General features: G+C 44.3%; 1 protein-coding gene across 7 annotated transcripts in view; it reads right to left on the bottom strand.

The window, feature by feature from the left end:
• Nucleotides 1-16422, bottom strand: part of ggps1 (geranylgeranyl diphosphate synthase 1) — a 90408-nt gene that overhangs the window by 33736 nt on the left and 40250 nt on the right. For all 7 annotated transcript variants that reach the window (XM_078213394.1, XM_078213400.1, XM_078213399.1 and 4 more), the window contains one exon: nt 12216-12314. In XM_078213394.1, the coding sequence (XP_078069520.1) occupies nt 12216-12285 (70 nt within the window). In that variant the 5' untranslated portion in view covers nt 12286-12314. The remainder of the gene's footprint in view (nt 1-12215; nt 12315-16422) is intronic.

The raw sequence follows: 16422 nt of genomic DNA, 5'->3' as shown, positions 1-16422 counted from the left end.
CTTATGATTCTGAATCATTAGTCCAGCGCCATAACCACAACGTTACCATTCCCAATTACTAGATTTTCACAGTAGTGTTAACGTAAGCCTATTCGTGACACTAATGAACTTTAAACCTTTAGACAGTGGATGTCTAAAGCCAGTATCCTCTGAATTATTAATCCAGTGACATTACTCCTGCACTAACATCCCTTATAATCTACATAAGCTTGAACTAATCAAGTTTAAGTTTATTTATTAGTGTCACAAGTAGGCTTACATTAACACGGCAATGAAGTTACTGTGAAAATCCCCTTGTCGCCACACTCTGGCGCCTGAGGGAGAATTTAGCATAGCCAATGCACCTAACCAGCTCATCTTTCGGACTGTGGGAGAAAGCCGGAGCACCTGGAGGAAACCCACGCAGATACAGTGAGAACGTGCAAACTCCACACAGAGAGTGATCCAAACTGGGAAATCGAACCCTGGTTCTGTGAGGCAGCAGTGCTCACCACTGTGAATGTTCCCCTTAAATAACCCCATCCTATTTACGTGTCACCTGTTTCCATTATCTATCTTGGCTCCTAGGCCAACATGATTTTAAAACATTTATCCTAATTTTCTGATCACACCATGGCCTCACCCCAGCCTAACTTTGTCACCTCCTCCAGCCATATAACAAAGGAAAGGAAACCTTGCAAGGGGTGTAGGAGTAGAGTTAAGAGAGAAATCAGGAGGGCAAAAAGGGGACACGCAGGCAAAGGAGAAGCCAAAGAGCTTCTACAAATACATAAAGGACAAAAGAGTAACAAGGGAGAGAGTACGGCCTCTTAAGGATCAACAAGGTCATCTGTGTGTGGATCCACAAGAGATGGGCGAGATCCTAAATGAATATCTCTCATCAGTATTTACTGTTGAGAAAAGCATGGATGTTAGGGAACTTGGGGAAATAAATAGTGATGTCTTGAGGAGTGTACATATTACAGAGGTGGTGGTGCTGGAAGTCTTAAAGCACATCAAGGTAGATAAATCCCCGGGACCTGATGAGGTATATCCCAGGACATTGTGGGAGGCTAGGGAGGAAATTGCGGGCCCCCTAGCCGAGATATTTGAATCATCGATAGTCACAGGAGAGGTGCCTGAAGATTGGAGTGTGGCAAATGTTGTGCCTTTGTTTAAAAAGGGCTGCAGGGAAAAGCCTAGGAACTACAGGCCAGTGAGCCTCACATCTGTGGTGGGTAAATTGTTGGAAGGTATTTGAGACAGAATCCACAGGCATTTAGAGACGCAAGGACTGATTAGGGACAGTCAGCATGGCTTTGAGTGGAAAACATGTCTCACAAATTTGATTGAGTTTTTTGAAGGGGTAATCAAGAAGGTAGATGAGGGCAGTGCAGTTGATGTTGTCTATATGGACTTTAGCAAGGCCTTTGACAAGGTACCGCATGGTAGCTTGTTGTATAAGGTTAAATCTCATTGGATCTAGGGCGAGGTATCGAAATGGATACAAAATTGGCTTCTTGACAGAATGATGTGCTTTTGCTACCAAATAAACCTGTTGGACTTTAACCTGCTGTGGTTAAAGTTCTTACTGTTCTTGACAGAAGCCAGAGGGTGGTTGTAGAGAATTGTTTTTCAAACTGGAGGCCTGTGACCAGTGTGCCTCAGGGATCAATGCTCGGTCCACTGTTATTTGTCATTTATATGAATGATTTGGATGAGAATATAGGGGGCATGGTGAGTAAGTTTTCAGATGACACCAAGATTGGTGGCATAGTGGACAGTGAAGAAAGTTATCTCCAATTGCAATGGGATCTTGATCAATTGGGCCAGTGGGTTGATGAATGGCAGATGGAGTTTAATTTAGACAAATGCGAGGTGATGCATTTTGGTAAATTGAACCAGGGCAGGACTTATTCAGTTAATGGTAGGGCATTAGGGAGAGTTGCAGAACAAAGAGATCTAGGGGTACACGTTCATAGCTCCTTGAAAGTAGAGTCACAGGTGGACAGAGTGGTGAAGGCAGCATTTGGCATGCTTGGTTTCTTCGGTCAGAACATTGAATACAGGAGTTGGGACGTCTTGTTGAAGTTGTACAAGACATTGGTAAGGCCACACTTGGAATACTGTGTGCAATTCTGGTTACCCTATTATAGAAAGGATATTATTAAATAAGAAAGAATGCAGAAAAGATTTACTAGGATGCTACCAGGACTTGATGGATTGAGTTATGAGAGGCTGAATAGATTGGGACTTTTTTCTCTGGAGCGTAGGAGGCTGAGGGGTGACTTTATAGAGGTCTATAAAATAATGAGGGGCATAGACAAGGTAGATAGTCAATATATTTCCCCAAAGGTAGGGGAGTCTAAAACTAGAGGGCATAGGTTTAAGGTGAGAGGGGAGATGCACAAAAGGGTCCAGAGGGGTAGTTTTTTCACAGAGGGTGGTGAGTGTCTGGAACAAGCTGCCAGAGGTAGTAGTAGAGGCGGGTACAATTTTATATTTTAAAAAGCATTTAGATAGTTACAAGGGTACGATGGGTATAGAGGGATATGGGCCAAGTGTGGGCAATTGGGATTAGCTTACGGGTTTTAAAATAAAGGGCGGCATGGACAAGTTGGGCCGAAGGGTCTGTTTCCATGCTGTAAACCTCTATGACTATGCAACCTTCCAATTCTAGCCTCTTGAGCATTCATAATTTTAATTGCTCTCCTGCAGGCATCCAGGCCTTCAGCTTCCATAGCCCTAAACACTGAATTTTCTCCTCTGCCTCTCTTTCTTCCTATAAAATGCCCCGTAAAGGCTACCTCTGACCAACCTCTCACATCATCAGTCCTAATAGCTCCAATGTACTCAATGCCAAATATTGTTTTATAAAGTTCTTGTGAAGCACCTTAGGACGTATCACTTTGATATCTCACTATGTTAAAGGAACTGCTTAAAAGCAAGCCGTTATTGTTGAGGGCTTGGCGTGAGAATGGATTAGTCTGGCTATTTCAGGAATGAGCTGAATGCTGTGGATCAGATAGCTGTGATCCTGCTGAGTGATGTCCAAATCACTTTGCAGCTCAAGCTTTACAAACTTCCAAGAAAACAATCCTTTGAAGATTTCAAGCAATAGGTGAGGATCTATTAGAAAAAGTGCTGAGTGTAAAAATACACAAGTAGCTCAGTGGAGATTTCAGGGTTTTAATAAAGTGGTCCGTCTCCTCCTGTACATTACAACACAAGGCACAACTTTATGACCATCACAAGGATATTCAGAGTCCACCTAAAACCAAGGAACAAGTTTCCTCTTTGCCTGACCCAAATTCTACTGGTATCACTGAGGTCAAGATAAAGCATTTTGCTATACAAGTTACACAAAAGGAAGCTGGAACAAAGCTTGAAAAAGTGATAGGACCATCTTGATATTCTCCAAAAGGATTGCGCAGCACATCATCCAGTGTTAGACCATAAGATGTAGGAGCAGAATTAGGCCATTCGGCCCATCGAGTCTGCTCCGCCATTCAATCGTGGCTGATATTTTTCTCATCTCCATTCTCCTTGTAACCCTTGATCCTCTTGCAAATCAAGAACCTATCTTTGTCTTAAAGACACTCAATGACTTTGCCACAGAGGGTGTGGAGGCCATGTGTTCCACAGATTCACCACCCTCTGGCTGAAGAAATTCCTCATCTGTTTTAAAGGAGCGTCCCTTCACTTGGAGGTTGTGCCCCCGAGTTCTAGTCTCTCTCACTAACAGAAACATCTTCTCCCCGTCCACTCTATCTAGGCCTCTCAGTGTTCTGTAAGTTTCAATTAGATCCCCCCCTCATCCTTCTAAACTCCATCCAGTATAGACCCAAACTCCTCAACTGCTCCTCATATGATGAACCCTTCATTCCTGGAATCATTCTTTTGAACTTCTTCTGGACCCCCTCCAAGGCCAGCACGCCTTCATTAGGTATGGGGCCCAAAACTGTTCACAATATTCCAAATTGGGTCTGACCAGAGCCGTATACAGTTTTCAGCAGTACATTCTTGTTCTTGTATTCTAGCCCTCTATAAATGAATGCCAACATTGAATTTGCCTTCCTAACTGCCAACTGAACCTGCATGTTAACCTTGCGTCCTGAACCAGGACTCCCAAGTGTTGCTCTACTATTCAAAAAAAAACTTGAACCTTCTTTGATTTGATTTATTATTGTCACATGTATTGGGATACAGTAAAAAGTATTGTTTCTTGCGTGCTATACAGACAAAACATACCGTTCATAGAGAACGAAACGAGAGAGTGCAGAATGTAGTATTACAGCCATAACTAGGGTGTAGAGAAAGATCAACTTAGTATAAGGCAAGTCCATTCAAAAGCCTGACAGCAGCAGGGAAAAAGCTGTTCTCGAGTCGGTTGGTACTTGACCCCAGATTTTTGTATCTTTTTCCCGAAGGAAGTTGGTGGAAGAGAGAATGTCCAGGGTGCATGGGGTCCTTAATTATGCTGGCTGATTTGCCGAGGCAGTGGGAAGTGTAGACAGAGTCAATGGACGGGAGGCTGGTTTCGGTGATGGTCTGGGCTACATTCACGACCTTTTGTAGTTCCTTGCGGTCTTTGGCAGAGCAGGAGCCATACCAAGCTGTGATACAACCAGAAAGAATGCTTTCTATGGTGCATCTGTAAAAGTTGGAGAGTCGTAGCTGACATGCCAAATTTCCTTAGTCTTCTGAGAAAGTAGGCATGTTGGTGAGCTTTCTTAACTATAGTGTCGGCATGGGGGGGGGACCAGGACAGGTTGTTGGTGATCTGGACACCTAAAAACTTGAAGCACTCGACCCTTCTGAACTGGACCAAAATAAAAGTAATGGAGTGCTGCCTCCACTAAAACAGACCATCTATCGAGTAGACATTTTTTTCATTCTTTTGAAAGGACAAATTCGATCTATGGATGCCCTAACTGCAGGCCACATTCTTATGATGGTGTAGTTCAAAGATGCTTTGTGCCAGTGCACGCACACACACACACCCATGTGCCAATTCAATTCAAGTGCAATAGGAAAGGTCTCAGTCTACCCCACACTGTCAGTTTACTGCACCAAACTACATCTTGAAAATGAGACACTGTAATTACTGTACTTCTCAGACATTCCTGGAGGCCTCGCACAATGTTGACTGTCTCAACTTGAAAATGAAGACAAATTTAGGAGACATGTAATTTCTCTCTCTCTTCATTGGATAGTGATTGCAAACGGGAAGAACATAAACTTGCAGCAGAAAGAACCAAAGTGCCAAGTCTCTACTCATCATAGAGAGTAGTTTTTGATTCCTGAGTCCATCACTTTCTCCAACAGGTAATATTATTGATGAAGGCGATGACTTTCTCTGGAGAGTGCAAACAGGGCAAGTATTCACTCCATCCTGGGTGATGCTAGCTGTGCAGGTCAGGGGGAAGATTGGGATAGCACTGATGGGGGATTAAATACTTAGGGAAATAGACAGTTGCAATTCCAAGATGGAACATTACTTTGCTGGTGCCAGGGTGGAGGATCTAAAGAGCAGCTATAGAACATTGAGGGAGGGAGGATGATCAACCAGAGGTCATAGCCCATATCAGCATCAACAGAAAAGGCAGAAAGATCCCACATCTTCCAGAAGTGGGATCTCCACAAGCTGAATGGATAGTATCTCAGCAGGCTTTGCACAATGTCCTTGCAGGGCAGTTCGCTAGTGTTGTTGGGAGAAGGTTTAAACCCATTTGGGAGGGGGATGTACCATTAGAAAATAGAAATGAGGTGTTACACAAGATTGGAAGAGACAAATATCATTCGAGTAAGAAATGATAAGGTATAAGGTGAGGTCAGACTAAATGGGAATACAATAAAGCTGAGATTAGGTTTGCAATGTGGGTATGCAAATACAAGCGTGGTAAACAAGACTGGTGAACTGCAGCCCGAATAGCCGCATGGGAATATTATGCCATTGCAATAACAGAGAGCTGGCTCAAAAAAAGAGAATCAGAACAAGTTCTAATATTCCGGATACAAGAAAAAAAATGGTGAAGGAATAAACAAAGGAGGGGTTGCCCCAATGATCTGAGAGCATCTTAAGGTGCTAGAAAGAGTTAGTTCATTCCCTTGCTCGATCTTCATAGATTGCAGGTTTATTTCCCACAAGTACCCACCCAATTTCCTTTTGAAGTGAATCATCTCTGCTTCCATCACCATCGTGGACAAGTTCTAGATCATTGCCACTTCTTTTCTTCAATTACCACAATGTTCTTCCTCATATCTCTTGCTCAAAGCTGTAAACCTTTGCCAGCTAGTTCTACCATCAGCCAACAGGAATAGCTTTTCATGTCATCTTATCTAACCCCACCATAATCTTGGACACCTATTCAAATCACCCTTCAACCTCCCCAACAAGCCAAGCTTCTCCAACCAAAGCTTGCAGCAAAATTCAATTTCTGGCAAGTCTCTTCCACACCCTCACACGGACTGTCAACTTGATGCAACACTCTAGTTGTGCCTAACTAGAGATTTATAAAGGGAGAGCACAACTTCCTTTCGTACTCAATGCCTCCATTTACAACGCCAAGGATTCTCCATGCTTTACCAATTACTCTCTCAATACATTCAGCCACCTTCAGAGTTTGATGCACATCAACCCCCAAGCCACCCTGCACATTTTAGAACTGCGCCATTAATTCTATATTGCCTCTCTCTATGCCTTCTACCAAGATGTAGCTCCTCACACTTGTATGTTAAATACTCTCTGCAACTTGCCTGTTCATTCCACTAGTCTGTGTCTTGTTGCAGTCAATTGTCATCATCCCACTGTTTGCCACATCTTCAAGTTTGATATCAGCAGCAAGCTGTGGAACTTTATTCAGTATCCATGTCATTTGCATATTTTGTTTTTAAAAGCAGTGGTTCGAGCACTGATCTTTCGGAAACACCTCTGTCAACCATCCTCCAATCTAAAAAACAACCATTTACCACAGCTTACTGTTTTGTCCTCAAGCCAATTTTTAAAAATCCAATGTACCACAATCACATGAGCTTCATTTTTGTTAAGTGGTTTTTTATGCAGTACCTTGTCAAATGTCTTATGAGCCATATAGACAACATCCATCACATTCCCTTCATTAACCTTCCAAAAATTTCATTTGATTAATCAAGCAGAGACTGGCTTTTATAAATCTCTGCTGGCTTTCTTAAATTAACTCAAAAAAACCTCCTCAAATAAGAGAGAGTCACATTTGCACTCTTCAGTCCTCTGGCACCCCATGTCCATCATAGAAGATCATAGAAACCCTGAAGTGCAGAAAGAGGCCATCTGGCCCATCGAGTCTGCACCGACCACAATCCCACCCAGGCCCTACCCCCATATCCCTGCACATTTACCCGCTAACCCCTCTAACCTACAAATCTCAGGACACTAAGGGGCAATTTTAGCATGGCCATTCGACCTAACCCGCACATCTTTGGACTGTGGGAGGAAACCCACGCAGACACTAGGAGAACGTACAAACTCCACACAGTGACCCAAGCCGGGAATCGAACCCAGGTCCCTGGAGCTGTGAAGCTGCAGTGCTAACCACTGTGTTACCATGCCACCCACGGTATTTATACGGTATTAATCCAAGAAGATTAAAGAATATGGAAAGCCCTTCCACGAGCTCCACTCCCATTAGGAGCCTGCAATGCATTCCATCTGAAACAAGCGACTTACCCACTTGCCACAGCCGGCCGAGCGTACGTCCTTCCTATCAATTTTTACCCCTACCAGCTCTGCTTCTACTGAAGATTTGTCAGCATACTCTTCCTCAGTTAACACCAATACAAAAGATTCAAATATTCTAGCCTCATTTCTGACCATCAGTCACCCTCTGGTCCCAATGGGGCCGATTCCATCTCTTACTGTTTGCATGCTGGCAGAGGATTTTAGGATTCCCTTTCAAGTTAACTGCCATTCTATACTCCTTTCTGCCAGTTTTATTTATTTTCTCCTTTATTCCCACTCTCAGTTTCTGTTTGGCCTGGATTTCAGTTGAAGAAAATGTGAAATGCACCATATTCACCACATGTTTCATCATATTCTTTACCTCCCTCGTCAAGAAAGGAACCCTGGCTTTGGCTCCTCTACCGGTCCTTGGAATGTATCAAACCACCACTGGAAACATACCCTCCTTAACTGAATGATCACCAATTATTCCATTTATTTTTCTTGCCAGTCTTTGGGAGCGTTAAAGAACAAAGAGATCTAGGGGTACAGGTTCATAGCTCCTTGAAAGTGGAGTCACAGGTGGACAGAGTGGTAAAGAAGGCATTCAATTCGGCATGCTTAGTTTCATTGGCCAGAACATTGAATACAGCAGTTGGGACGTCTTGTTGAAGTTGTACAAGACATTGGTAAGGCCACACTTGGAATACTGTGTGCAGTTTTGGTCACCCTATTATAGAAGGGATATTATTTAACAAGAAAGAGTGCAGAAAAGATTTCCTAGGATGCTACCGGGACTTGATGGTTTGAGTTATAAGGAGAGGCTGGATAGACAGACTTTTTTTCCATGGACTGTAGGAGACTTGAAGGTGATCTTAGAGGTCCATAAAATAACGAGGGACATAGATCAGTTAGAGAGTCAATATCTTTTCCCAAAGGTAGGGGAGTCTAAAACTAGAGGGTATAGGTTTAAGGTGAGGGGGGAGAGATACAAAAGGGTCCAGAGGGGCACTTTTTCACAGAGGGTGGTGAGTGTCTGGAACGAGCTGCCAGAGGTACTAGTACAGGCAGGTACAATTTTTTCTTTTAAAAAGCATTTCGACAGTGACATGGGTAAGAACGGTATAGAGGGATATGGGCCAAACCTGGGCAATTGAGACTCGCTTAGTGGTTTAAAAAAAAAAAGAGCAGCATGGACAAGTTGGGCCGAAGGGCCCGTTTCCATGCTGTAAACCTCCCTTCCCATTCTATTGAAGTTTGCCCTCTTTCAATTTAGGAGTTTACCTGAAAGTGTATCTTCCTCTTCTCCATTACAAATCTGAACCTTGTATCATGATGATCACTCATTCCCAAGTGTTCACCCACAGGCATGTGCTTCACTTACCCACTTCATCCTCCAGCACCAAGTGCAGAAATGCCTCCTTCCCAGTAGGACAAAGTCCATCCTAAACATTTCAGAAATTCCTGCTTACTCTCGGTCTTGCTATTGGCTGCGGGCTGCCCAGAAACATCAAGATGGAATAAATCAAATGGGCCAAAGCTAGAACTCAGAGCACTGGATTCGAATAGGTTGGCTAGTCAGCCTATTAGCATTCAATGCTCAAAGGCCTTGCTCTGATTGGCCCATTTGATTTCTCTAAACCTTTTTAAACTTTGCACATTCAAACCAGTGCTAACTGGTCACATGGCAAACAGCTTTGCAGACCCTTCATGGACAATTTGGGGACCCCTGTGATAGAGCAATATTAATTCAAGTCCCCCAATGTTACCTTTCTATACTTCTCACACATTGGATTTCATTGAATCCCTACAGTGCAGAAGGAGGCCATTCGACCCATCAAGCCTGCACCGACCACAAGCCCACCCTGGCACTATCCCCATAACTCCACGTATTTACCCTGATTTAGCACGGCCAATCAACTCAACCCACACATCTTTGGACTGTGGGAGGAAACCGGAGCACCCGGAGGAAACCCACGAAGACATAAGGAGAATGTGCAAATTCCAGTGACCCAAGGCCGGAATTGAACCTGGGTCCCTGGCGCTGTGAGGCAGCAGTGCTAACCACTACACAGATTTCCCTGCAAATTTGCTCCTCAAACCTTTCCTCACTATTTACTAAGTGTGTGATAATAGTTTTTTGCTTCTCAACTCTTAAGATCAAATAGACTTTGTCCTCGTGTCTTCTTGCAGAGATTACAGCATCTTCCCAGTCAATACACGCCACCTCATTTTCCCCCTACCTTTTCTGAACACTGTCGCCTTGGAACAGTCCTCCGTTTTTAAAGCCGTATTTCCGCTAGTGACACTGGATCATATTTCCACGTAGCTATTTGCACTTCTAGCTCACCAACCTTTTGACCACAACTTCTGAAGCTCATACACACGCATTCTAAACTGGCCTTCGCATTCCTGGTGGTCAAACTCTGTCTGCTCCTGTCGAATAAAAGTATTTCCTTCCGCACACTCACTATGCACCTTATTTCCTCTTTTCTACTTCTAAACTGATGGCCAACCACCACCGCCCACCCATCCCCAGTTAAATTTAAACACACCCCAATCACACTACTGAACCTTCCCACAAGGACATGAGTCTCACTCACGCTGAAATACAACACATCTATGCCAAGGGTGGATTCAGCATAGGACTAACCAACCAGATGAATCATACAGTGAAGGAGGCCATTCGGCCCATCAAGTCTGCACTGACCACAATCCCACCCAGGCCCTATCCACATAACCCCATGTATTTACCCTAGCTAGTCCCCCTGACACTAAGGGGCAATTTAGTGTGGCCAATCCACCTAATCTGCACATCTTTGGATGCTATCAATATTCAGAAATAAATGGTGTTCGCTTCCACCTGCACTTGAATTTCGTGTCCAAGCTGAATTTGGTATTAATTGGTTGCAATGCAACAACAGTCACAAGATGCCACGGTATGATGCAGGCTACAAAGTGTTGATCTAACTTGGTCTCAACACTTATCCTGTCAGAGCTAGTTGTGTCACATTTTTAATTTGACCTGGCAGAAAAACAAGACCGATCCTTCCAATTAGATATTGAGGGTAAGCACCACATTGCATTTGAGCACTAATCTATAAGGTGATCCATGAAAAGCTAGTCTACTCAATTAACGTCCAACAGCAATGCATTGAATGCTTCATAAGGGATGCCCAAGTGACTTGAATGTTTGTAAATGAATTGCAATACTATTTTTCATAGAAGACTGCGCGGTGTTAGCAGACTTACCTCGGAGAATCTAACATAAAAGTTTATTTATTGAATAGTCACAAGGCAGGCTTACATTAACCCTGCAATGAAGTTGCTGTGAAATTCCCCGAGTCGCCACATTCCGGCACCTGTTCGGGTACACCGAGGGAGAATTTAGTATGGCCAATGCACCTAACCGGCACGTCTTTCAGACTGTGGGAGGAAACCCACACAGGCACGGAGAGAACGTGCAAACTCCGCACAGACAGTGACCCAAGCCAGGAATCGAACCTGGGTCCCTGGCGCTGTAAGGCAGCAGTGCTAACCACTGTGCTGCCCCATTCTCCACCTACCACTGTAAACAATGCATTAACCAGTGGGATACATTGCTCTGGACCTCCAATATTTATGTTTCACACCAGTTAAGAAAGCATTTAAGATATTAATGAGGGCCTCATGCAGGCACTCACCACAGCCATTTTGCATCCAGCAACAAGATGAATAGTCAGTTAATCTGGTTTGGAAGGTGTTTGTTAATCATAGAATCCCTACAGTGCAGGAGGAGGTCATTCAGCCCATCGAGACTGCACTGACCACAATCCCACCCAGGCCCGATCTCCAATTACCCTAGCTAGTCCTCCTGATACTAAGGGGCAATTTAGCACAGCCAACTGAACCTAACCCACACATCTTTAGACAGAGCACCCGGAGGAAACCCGTGCAGACTCTGCACTGACAGTGACCCAAGCCGGGAATCAAACCCGGGTCTCTGGCGCTGACTGCTGCCTCACATGATTAATGATTCTCCTCAATAAGAAATGCCATGGATTTTTAATACAATCAAGAGATCAATAGGGTCTTTTGCAAAAACACAGGAATGCATCAGGAGTGACTGTGGGCACAAACAAATATCATGCATTCAGTTTCTGGAGCGGGAATTAAAACAACGACCTTGTGACTCAGACAAATTTATTGCCAACTGAGTGCAGCAGTTGTGCTACTGAACTAGTAATCCAGATAATAAACATTGCACAAGGTCTCCGAGAATAGGATTTTGTTAACATTTTAAAATAAATTAAAATATCAGTAATAGCAAGTGACTACAGAGCCGTCATACCATCAAAGACCAATTGGTTCAGTGATATCCTTTAGGGAAGGAAACGGTCATCTTTACCATCGTGCAGAGGGACTTAAAATGGGCGACTCTACTGCCCCCAGAATTGGCAAATTGCAGTTTTGCAGCAATAACTGCTTTCACACACAAAAAGGCGACTCGTCTGAAGTATATTTCATACACATGGAAGAAAGGACATGGGTACTATACCTGGCAACTGAAGCACATAGTGGTAAGGCTCCAGCAGGATCCTTTCAGAAGCTCCTTTCTTGTTCTCCATAGCTTGCACTTGTATGGATCAGCATTAATCTGCAATGAATTAAATATTTACTGTACAACAGTTTGCAGACAAAATATTGTGAAAGTTGTTATGCTGCTGCCATTCGTCTTTCTGGTGAGAATGTGTCAGTTTTGCTTTACATTACCGGATTTGCATTCATTTCACACAGTCAGGCACAATAACAGCCGTGAAATGCCACTAATTAGAGATTTAGAGTATGGTATCCCTCCAGAAGAAATACACAGCTTACTAATACTTGCTTTCATTAGTATTCAGTGTTATGCAGGGAGAACAGTCTCACTACCCTCACACATTGCATTAGCAGCAACACAAATAACGGGCAAATGATCCAAGTCTAAAAACTTTGGCATTTGCCTTTAACACTGGGCCTATCCATGGCAGAGTGGTTGGCACTGCTGCCTCACAGCGCCAGGGACCTGGGTTCAATTCCCGGCTTGGGTCACTGTGTGTGGAGTCTGCATGTTCTCCCAGTGTCTGCTTGGGTTTGCTCCAGGTGCTCCGGTTTCCTCCCACAGTCTGAAAGACATACTGGTTAGGTGGATTGGCTGTGCTAAATTCTCCTTCAGTTTACCCAAACAGGTGCTGAAGTGCAGCGACTAGGGGAATTTCACTAACTTCATTGCAGTGTTAATGTAAGCCTTATTTGTGACGAATAAATATTTACTTTACAAACTTTAGAGATTCTCATTTGAGGTGGGGGGGGGGGGGGGGGGGGGGGGGGGGGGGAGAGAGAGAGAGAGAGAGAGAGAACGGAGAGGAAAGAGCGGGAGAGAGAAAGAAAACATGAAAGACCAACTTAAATTCCAGCACTGGCAACACAAGTGAAATCAGATTTGTGCAGTGGGAGGGGGAGCTCAGAGCAAGAACACAGGTTTCTGGCCAGGAAAGCAAGCACGGTCTTAACGAGTAAAACCCGTCTTTTATCAGAACTGCTGCCAGACAGTGTGACCAGCACAACATCCAACTCGTCTGAAATACAAATCCAAACGCTTGGTGTGAAATATATTCCTCCAGTACAGCAAAATTACATCAAGTTGTATTTCAGCCAGCATTCCCAATCAATACATGTATCCAGTTATTGATCGGCAAGTAAACTGCAAGAATCAAATGTTTTTAAACCAATGTATTTTGCTGCCAGTTCAAAGTACTTATGGATTTTTAATCCGGGTTGTTGTGTGGGGTTTACAGCACTGTCCAAAGTTGATGTTTCACTGTTGGAGTGATTTGCTCTACAGTGGTACACATCTCCTGATTTCAAAGTCACCTAGCTAACAAAGTTTTGTGCCTTTCCTGGGATTGTTACTCTTGCAATTTCTATTCACCGTTGTGCCAGTTAATCAGTAGACTCTTGCTCACATTGTAGCCCAAGATTAATAATGGACAGCAGTGAAGTTTATTCTGAGGTGGCATGTGGGGGCAGCACAGTGGCTAGCACTGCTGCCTCAGCGCCAGGGATCCAGGTTCGATTCCGGTTTCGAGTCCAAAGATGTGCGGGTTAGGTTGATTGGCCAGGTTAAAAAATTGCCCCTTAGAGTCCTGGGATGTGTAGGTTAGAGGGATTAGCGGGTAAAATGTGTGGGGGTGGGGCCTGGGTGGGATTGTGGTCGGTGCAGACTCGATGGGCCGAATGGCCTCCTTCTGCACTGTAGGGTTTCTATGTTTCACTGTCTGTGTGGAGTTTTCCCTGTATCTGCGTGTGTTTCCTCCGGGTGCTCTGGTTTCTTCCCACAGTCCAAACATGTGTGGGTTATGTTGACTGGCCATGTTAAATTGCCCCTTAGTGTCAGGGGATTAGCAGGGTAAATGTGTGGGGTTGCGAGAATAGACCCTGGGCGGGATGGTGGTCAGTGTAGACTCATGGGCCGAAAGGCCTCCTTCTGCACTGTAGGATTTCTATGATTCTATGTTTTCAGCTATCCCCATGTTCCACCATTCCTGATGCCATCATCCTTTTCTACCCCACCACGCGCTCTCTAAAGTCGCACTCATGAACAACTTGGGGACAGAATGATTTTAAAATATATTTGCGTCTAAATTTGGTTACAAATTTCAAATGGGAATATGGTCAATCACAATGGAATGCAGAGAATTGCAAAGTCACTCATTTTGGTAGAAAGTACAGAGACAATAAAGGGTACAATTCTGAAGGGGATGCAGGAGCAGAGGGGCTTGGGCGTAGAGGTATATAGATCACGGGAAGATGATCACAGGTTTAGAAAGCAGTGAAGAAAACAAACAGCATGCTGCACTTTACGGAAAGGGGCAGAGTGCACAGAGACAAGAAAACCATGAACCTGTTTAAAACATGCTGTCTCATCTCAAGTATTGCATCCACTCCTGCACACCACACTTTGGGAAGGCTGTTAAGACTTTTGAGTTCAGAAAAACACAGGAAAATTAAGGGATGAGGAATTTCAGTGCCAGAAAGATTAGGAAAATTTGATAGACACATTCAAAATCACAAGGGTTCTAGAGTAGGTTGGGAACAGTTCCCATTGGTTAAAAGATCGAAAACCAAAGGGCCCAAAAGCAGCAATGGCAACAGGAGGGGGAAACATTCAGAGTGAGTGGCCGGGGTCTACATATAAACTACGAGTCGGCCACACAGCCCCTCAAGCCTGCTCCACAATTTTATTAGATCTGATCAGATTGTGGCCTCAACTCAGTTACCCCACTCCCTCCTATCTCCCCATTGTACATGTTCAATGAAACTGCTTCCACTTCTCTGGGGAAGGAAGTGCCCAAGGTTTATGACCCTCAATAATTCATTCTCACCGCCATTTATGGCAGATTTCCCTTTTTAAACTGTGCCTCCTCGTTTTAGTTTCTCCCACAAGGGGAACAGCCTATCAGCATCCACTTTGTCAAGTCCCTTCAGGATCTTGCATGTTTCAACAAGATCATCTCTCAATCTTTTAGACTCCAATGGCCCAACCTGTCTAACGGCGCCTCATAAGAACCTCCCATTTCAGGAATCAATCGCAAGAACCTTCTCAGAACACTTCTAACACATTTAGATCCTTTCTTTAATAAGGAGACCAAAATGGTGCACAGCCCTCCAGATGTGGTTTCACTCCTGCATCTTTTAACTGCATTCACTCTGCAATAAACATTCTATTTGCCTTCCTCATCACTTACTGACCTGCAGACTATTTTTTCTTGATTCATATACCAAGTCCCTCTACCCGAGTTCTGAAAACTCTCTCCATTTAAATAACATACTGCTTTTCTATTCTCCCAGCCAAAGTAAATAACTTTTCCACATATGGGCAAAGGAACCTCCTGCTGATTACCACCTACCCCTCCAGCCTCCACCCACCCCAGGGCTAATGAATCAGCACTCCTCCATGCTGAACACTAAAATGGAATAAGTGCACAGAATGTACTCGTGGTCGAAGAATTCAAAGGCTGAGTAATGCCACTACTGACTGAGCTATGTCCTCTATGGCTAGCTCAGAGTGTTTAATCATCAGGCCCAGGACAGGCAGGCCTTACACAGGGTAGTGTCCAGGGCCCAAGAATCTTCAGTTGCTTCACCAATGAACTTCCCTCCAACATGTGGGGATGTTCGCTGATGATTGCACATGATCAGTTCAGATATGAAAGCAGTCTGTGCCCATATACAGCAAAACCTGGAAAGCATTCAGCCTTGGGCTGATGCGTGGCGATGACCATAGAGAATCTGGCCATCTGCACTTGACATTCAATGGAATTAGTATTACCGAATCCCCCGCCACTAGCAACATCCTGGGGGGGTGATTCTGGGTATTTATGGATGGACAATAAATGCTGACCTAGCCAGCAACACCCACATCCCATTGGGTCAGAAACTGAACTGGATCAGACATATCAATACTGCGACTATACGAGCCGATCAGAGGCTGGGAACTCTGCAATAACTAACTCTCCTCCTGACACTCAAAGCCTCTCTGGGTCAAAATCCTGGAACTCTCAACAGCACTGTAGATGTGCAGCAGTTCAAGAGGGCAACACCGCCATATTTTCAAGGGCATTTATGGCTGGGCATAAATGCTGGTCTAACCAGCAACACCCACATCCTCTGAACCATGGGTGGCACGGTGGCACAGTGGTTACCACTGCTGCCCCACAGCGTCA

Source organism: Mustelus asterias, chromosome 5 (assembly GCF_964213995.1).
Source record: "Mustelus asterias chromosome 5, sMusAst1.hap1.1, whole genome shotgun sequence".
Taxonomy (NCBI): Eukaryota; Metazoa; Chordata; class Chondrichthyes; order Carcharhiniformes; family Triakidae; genus Mustelus; species Mustelus asterias.
This window is presented reverse-complemented; position numbering and strand designations above follow the sequence as displayed.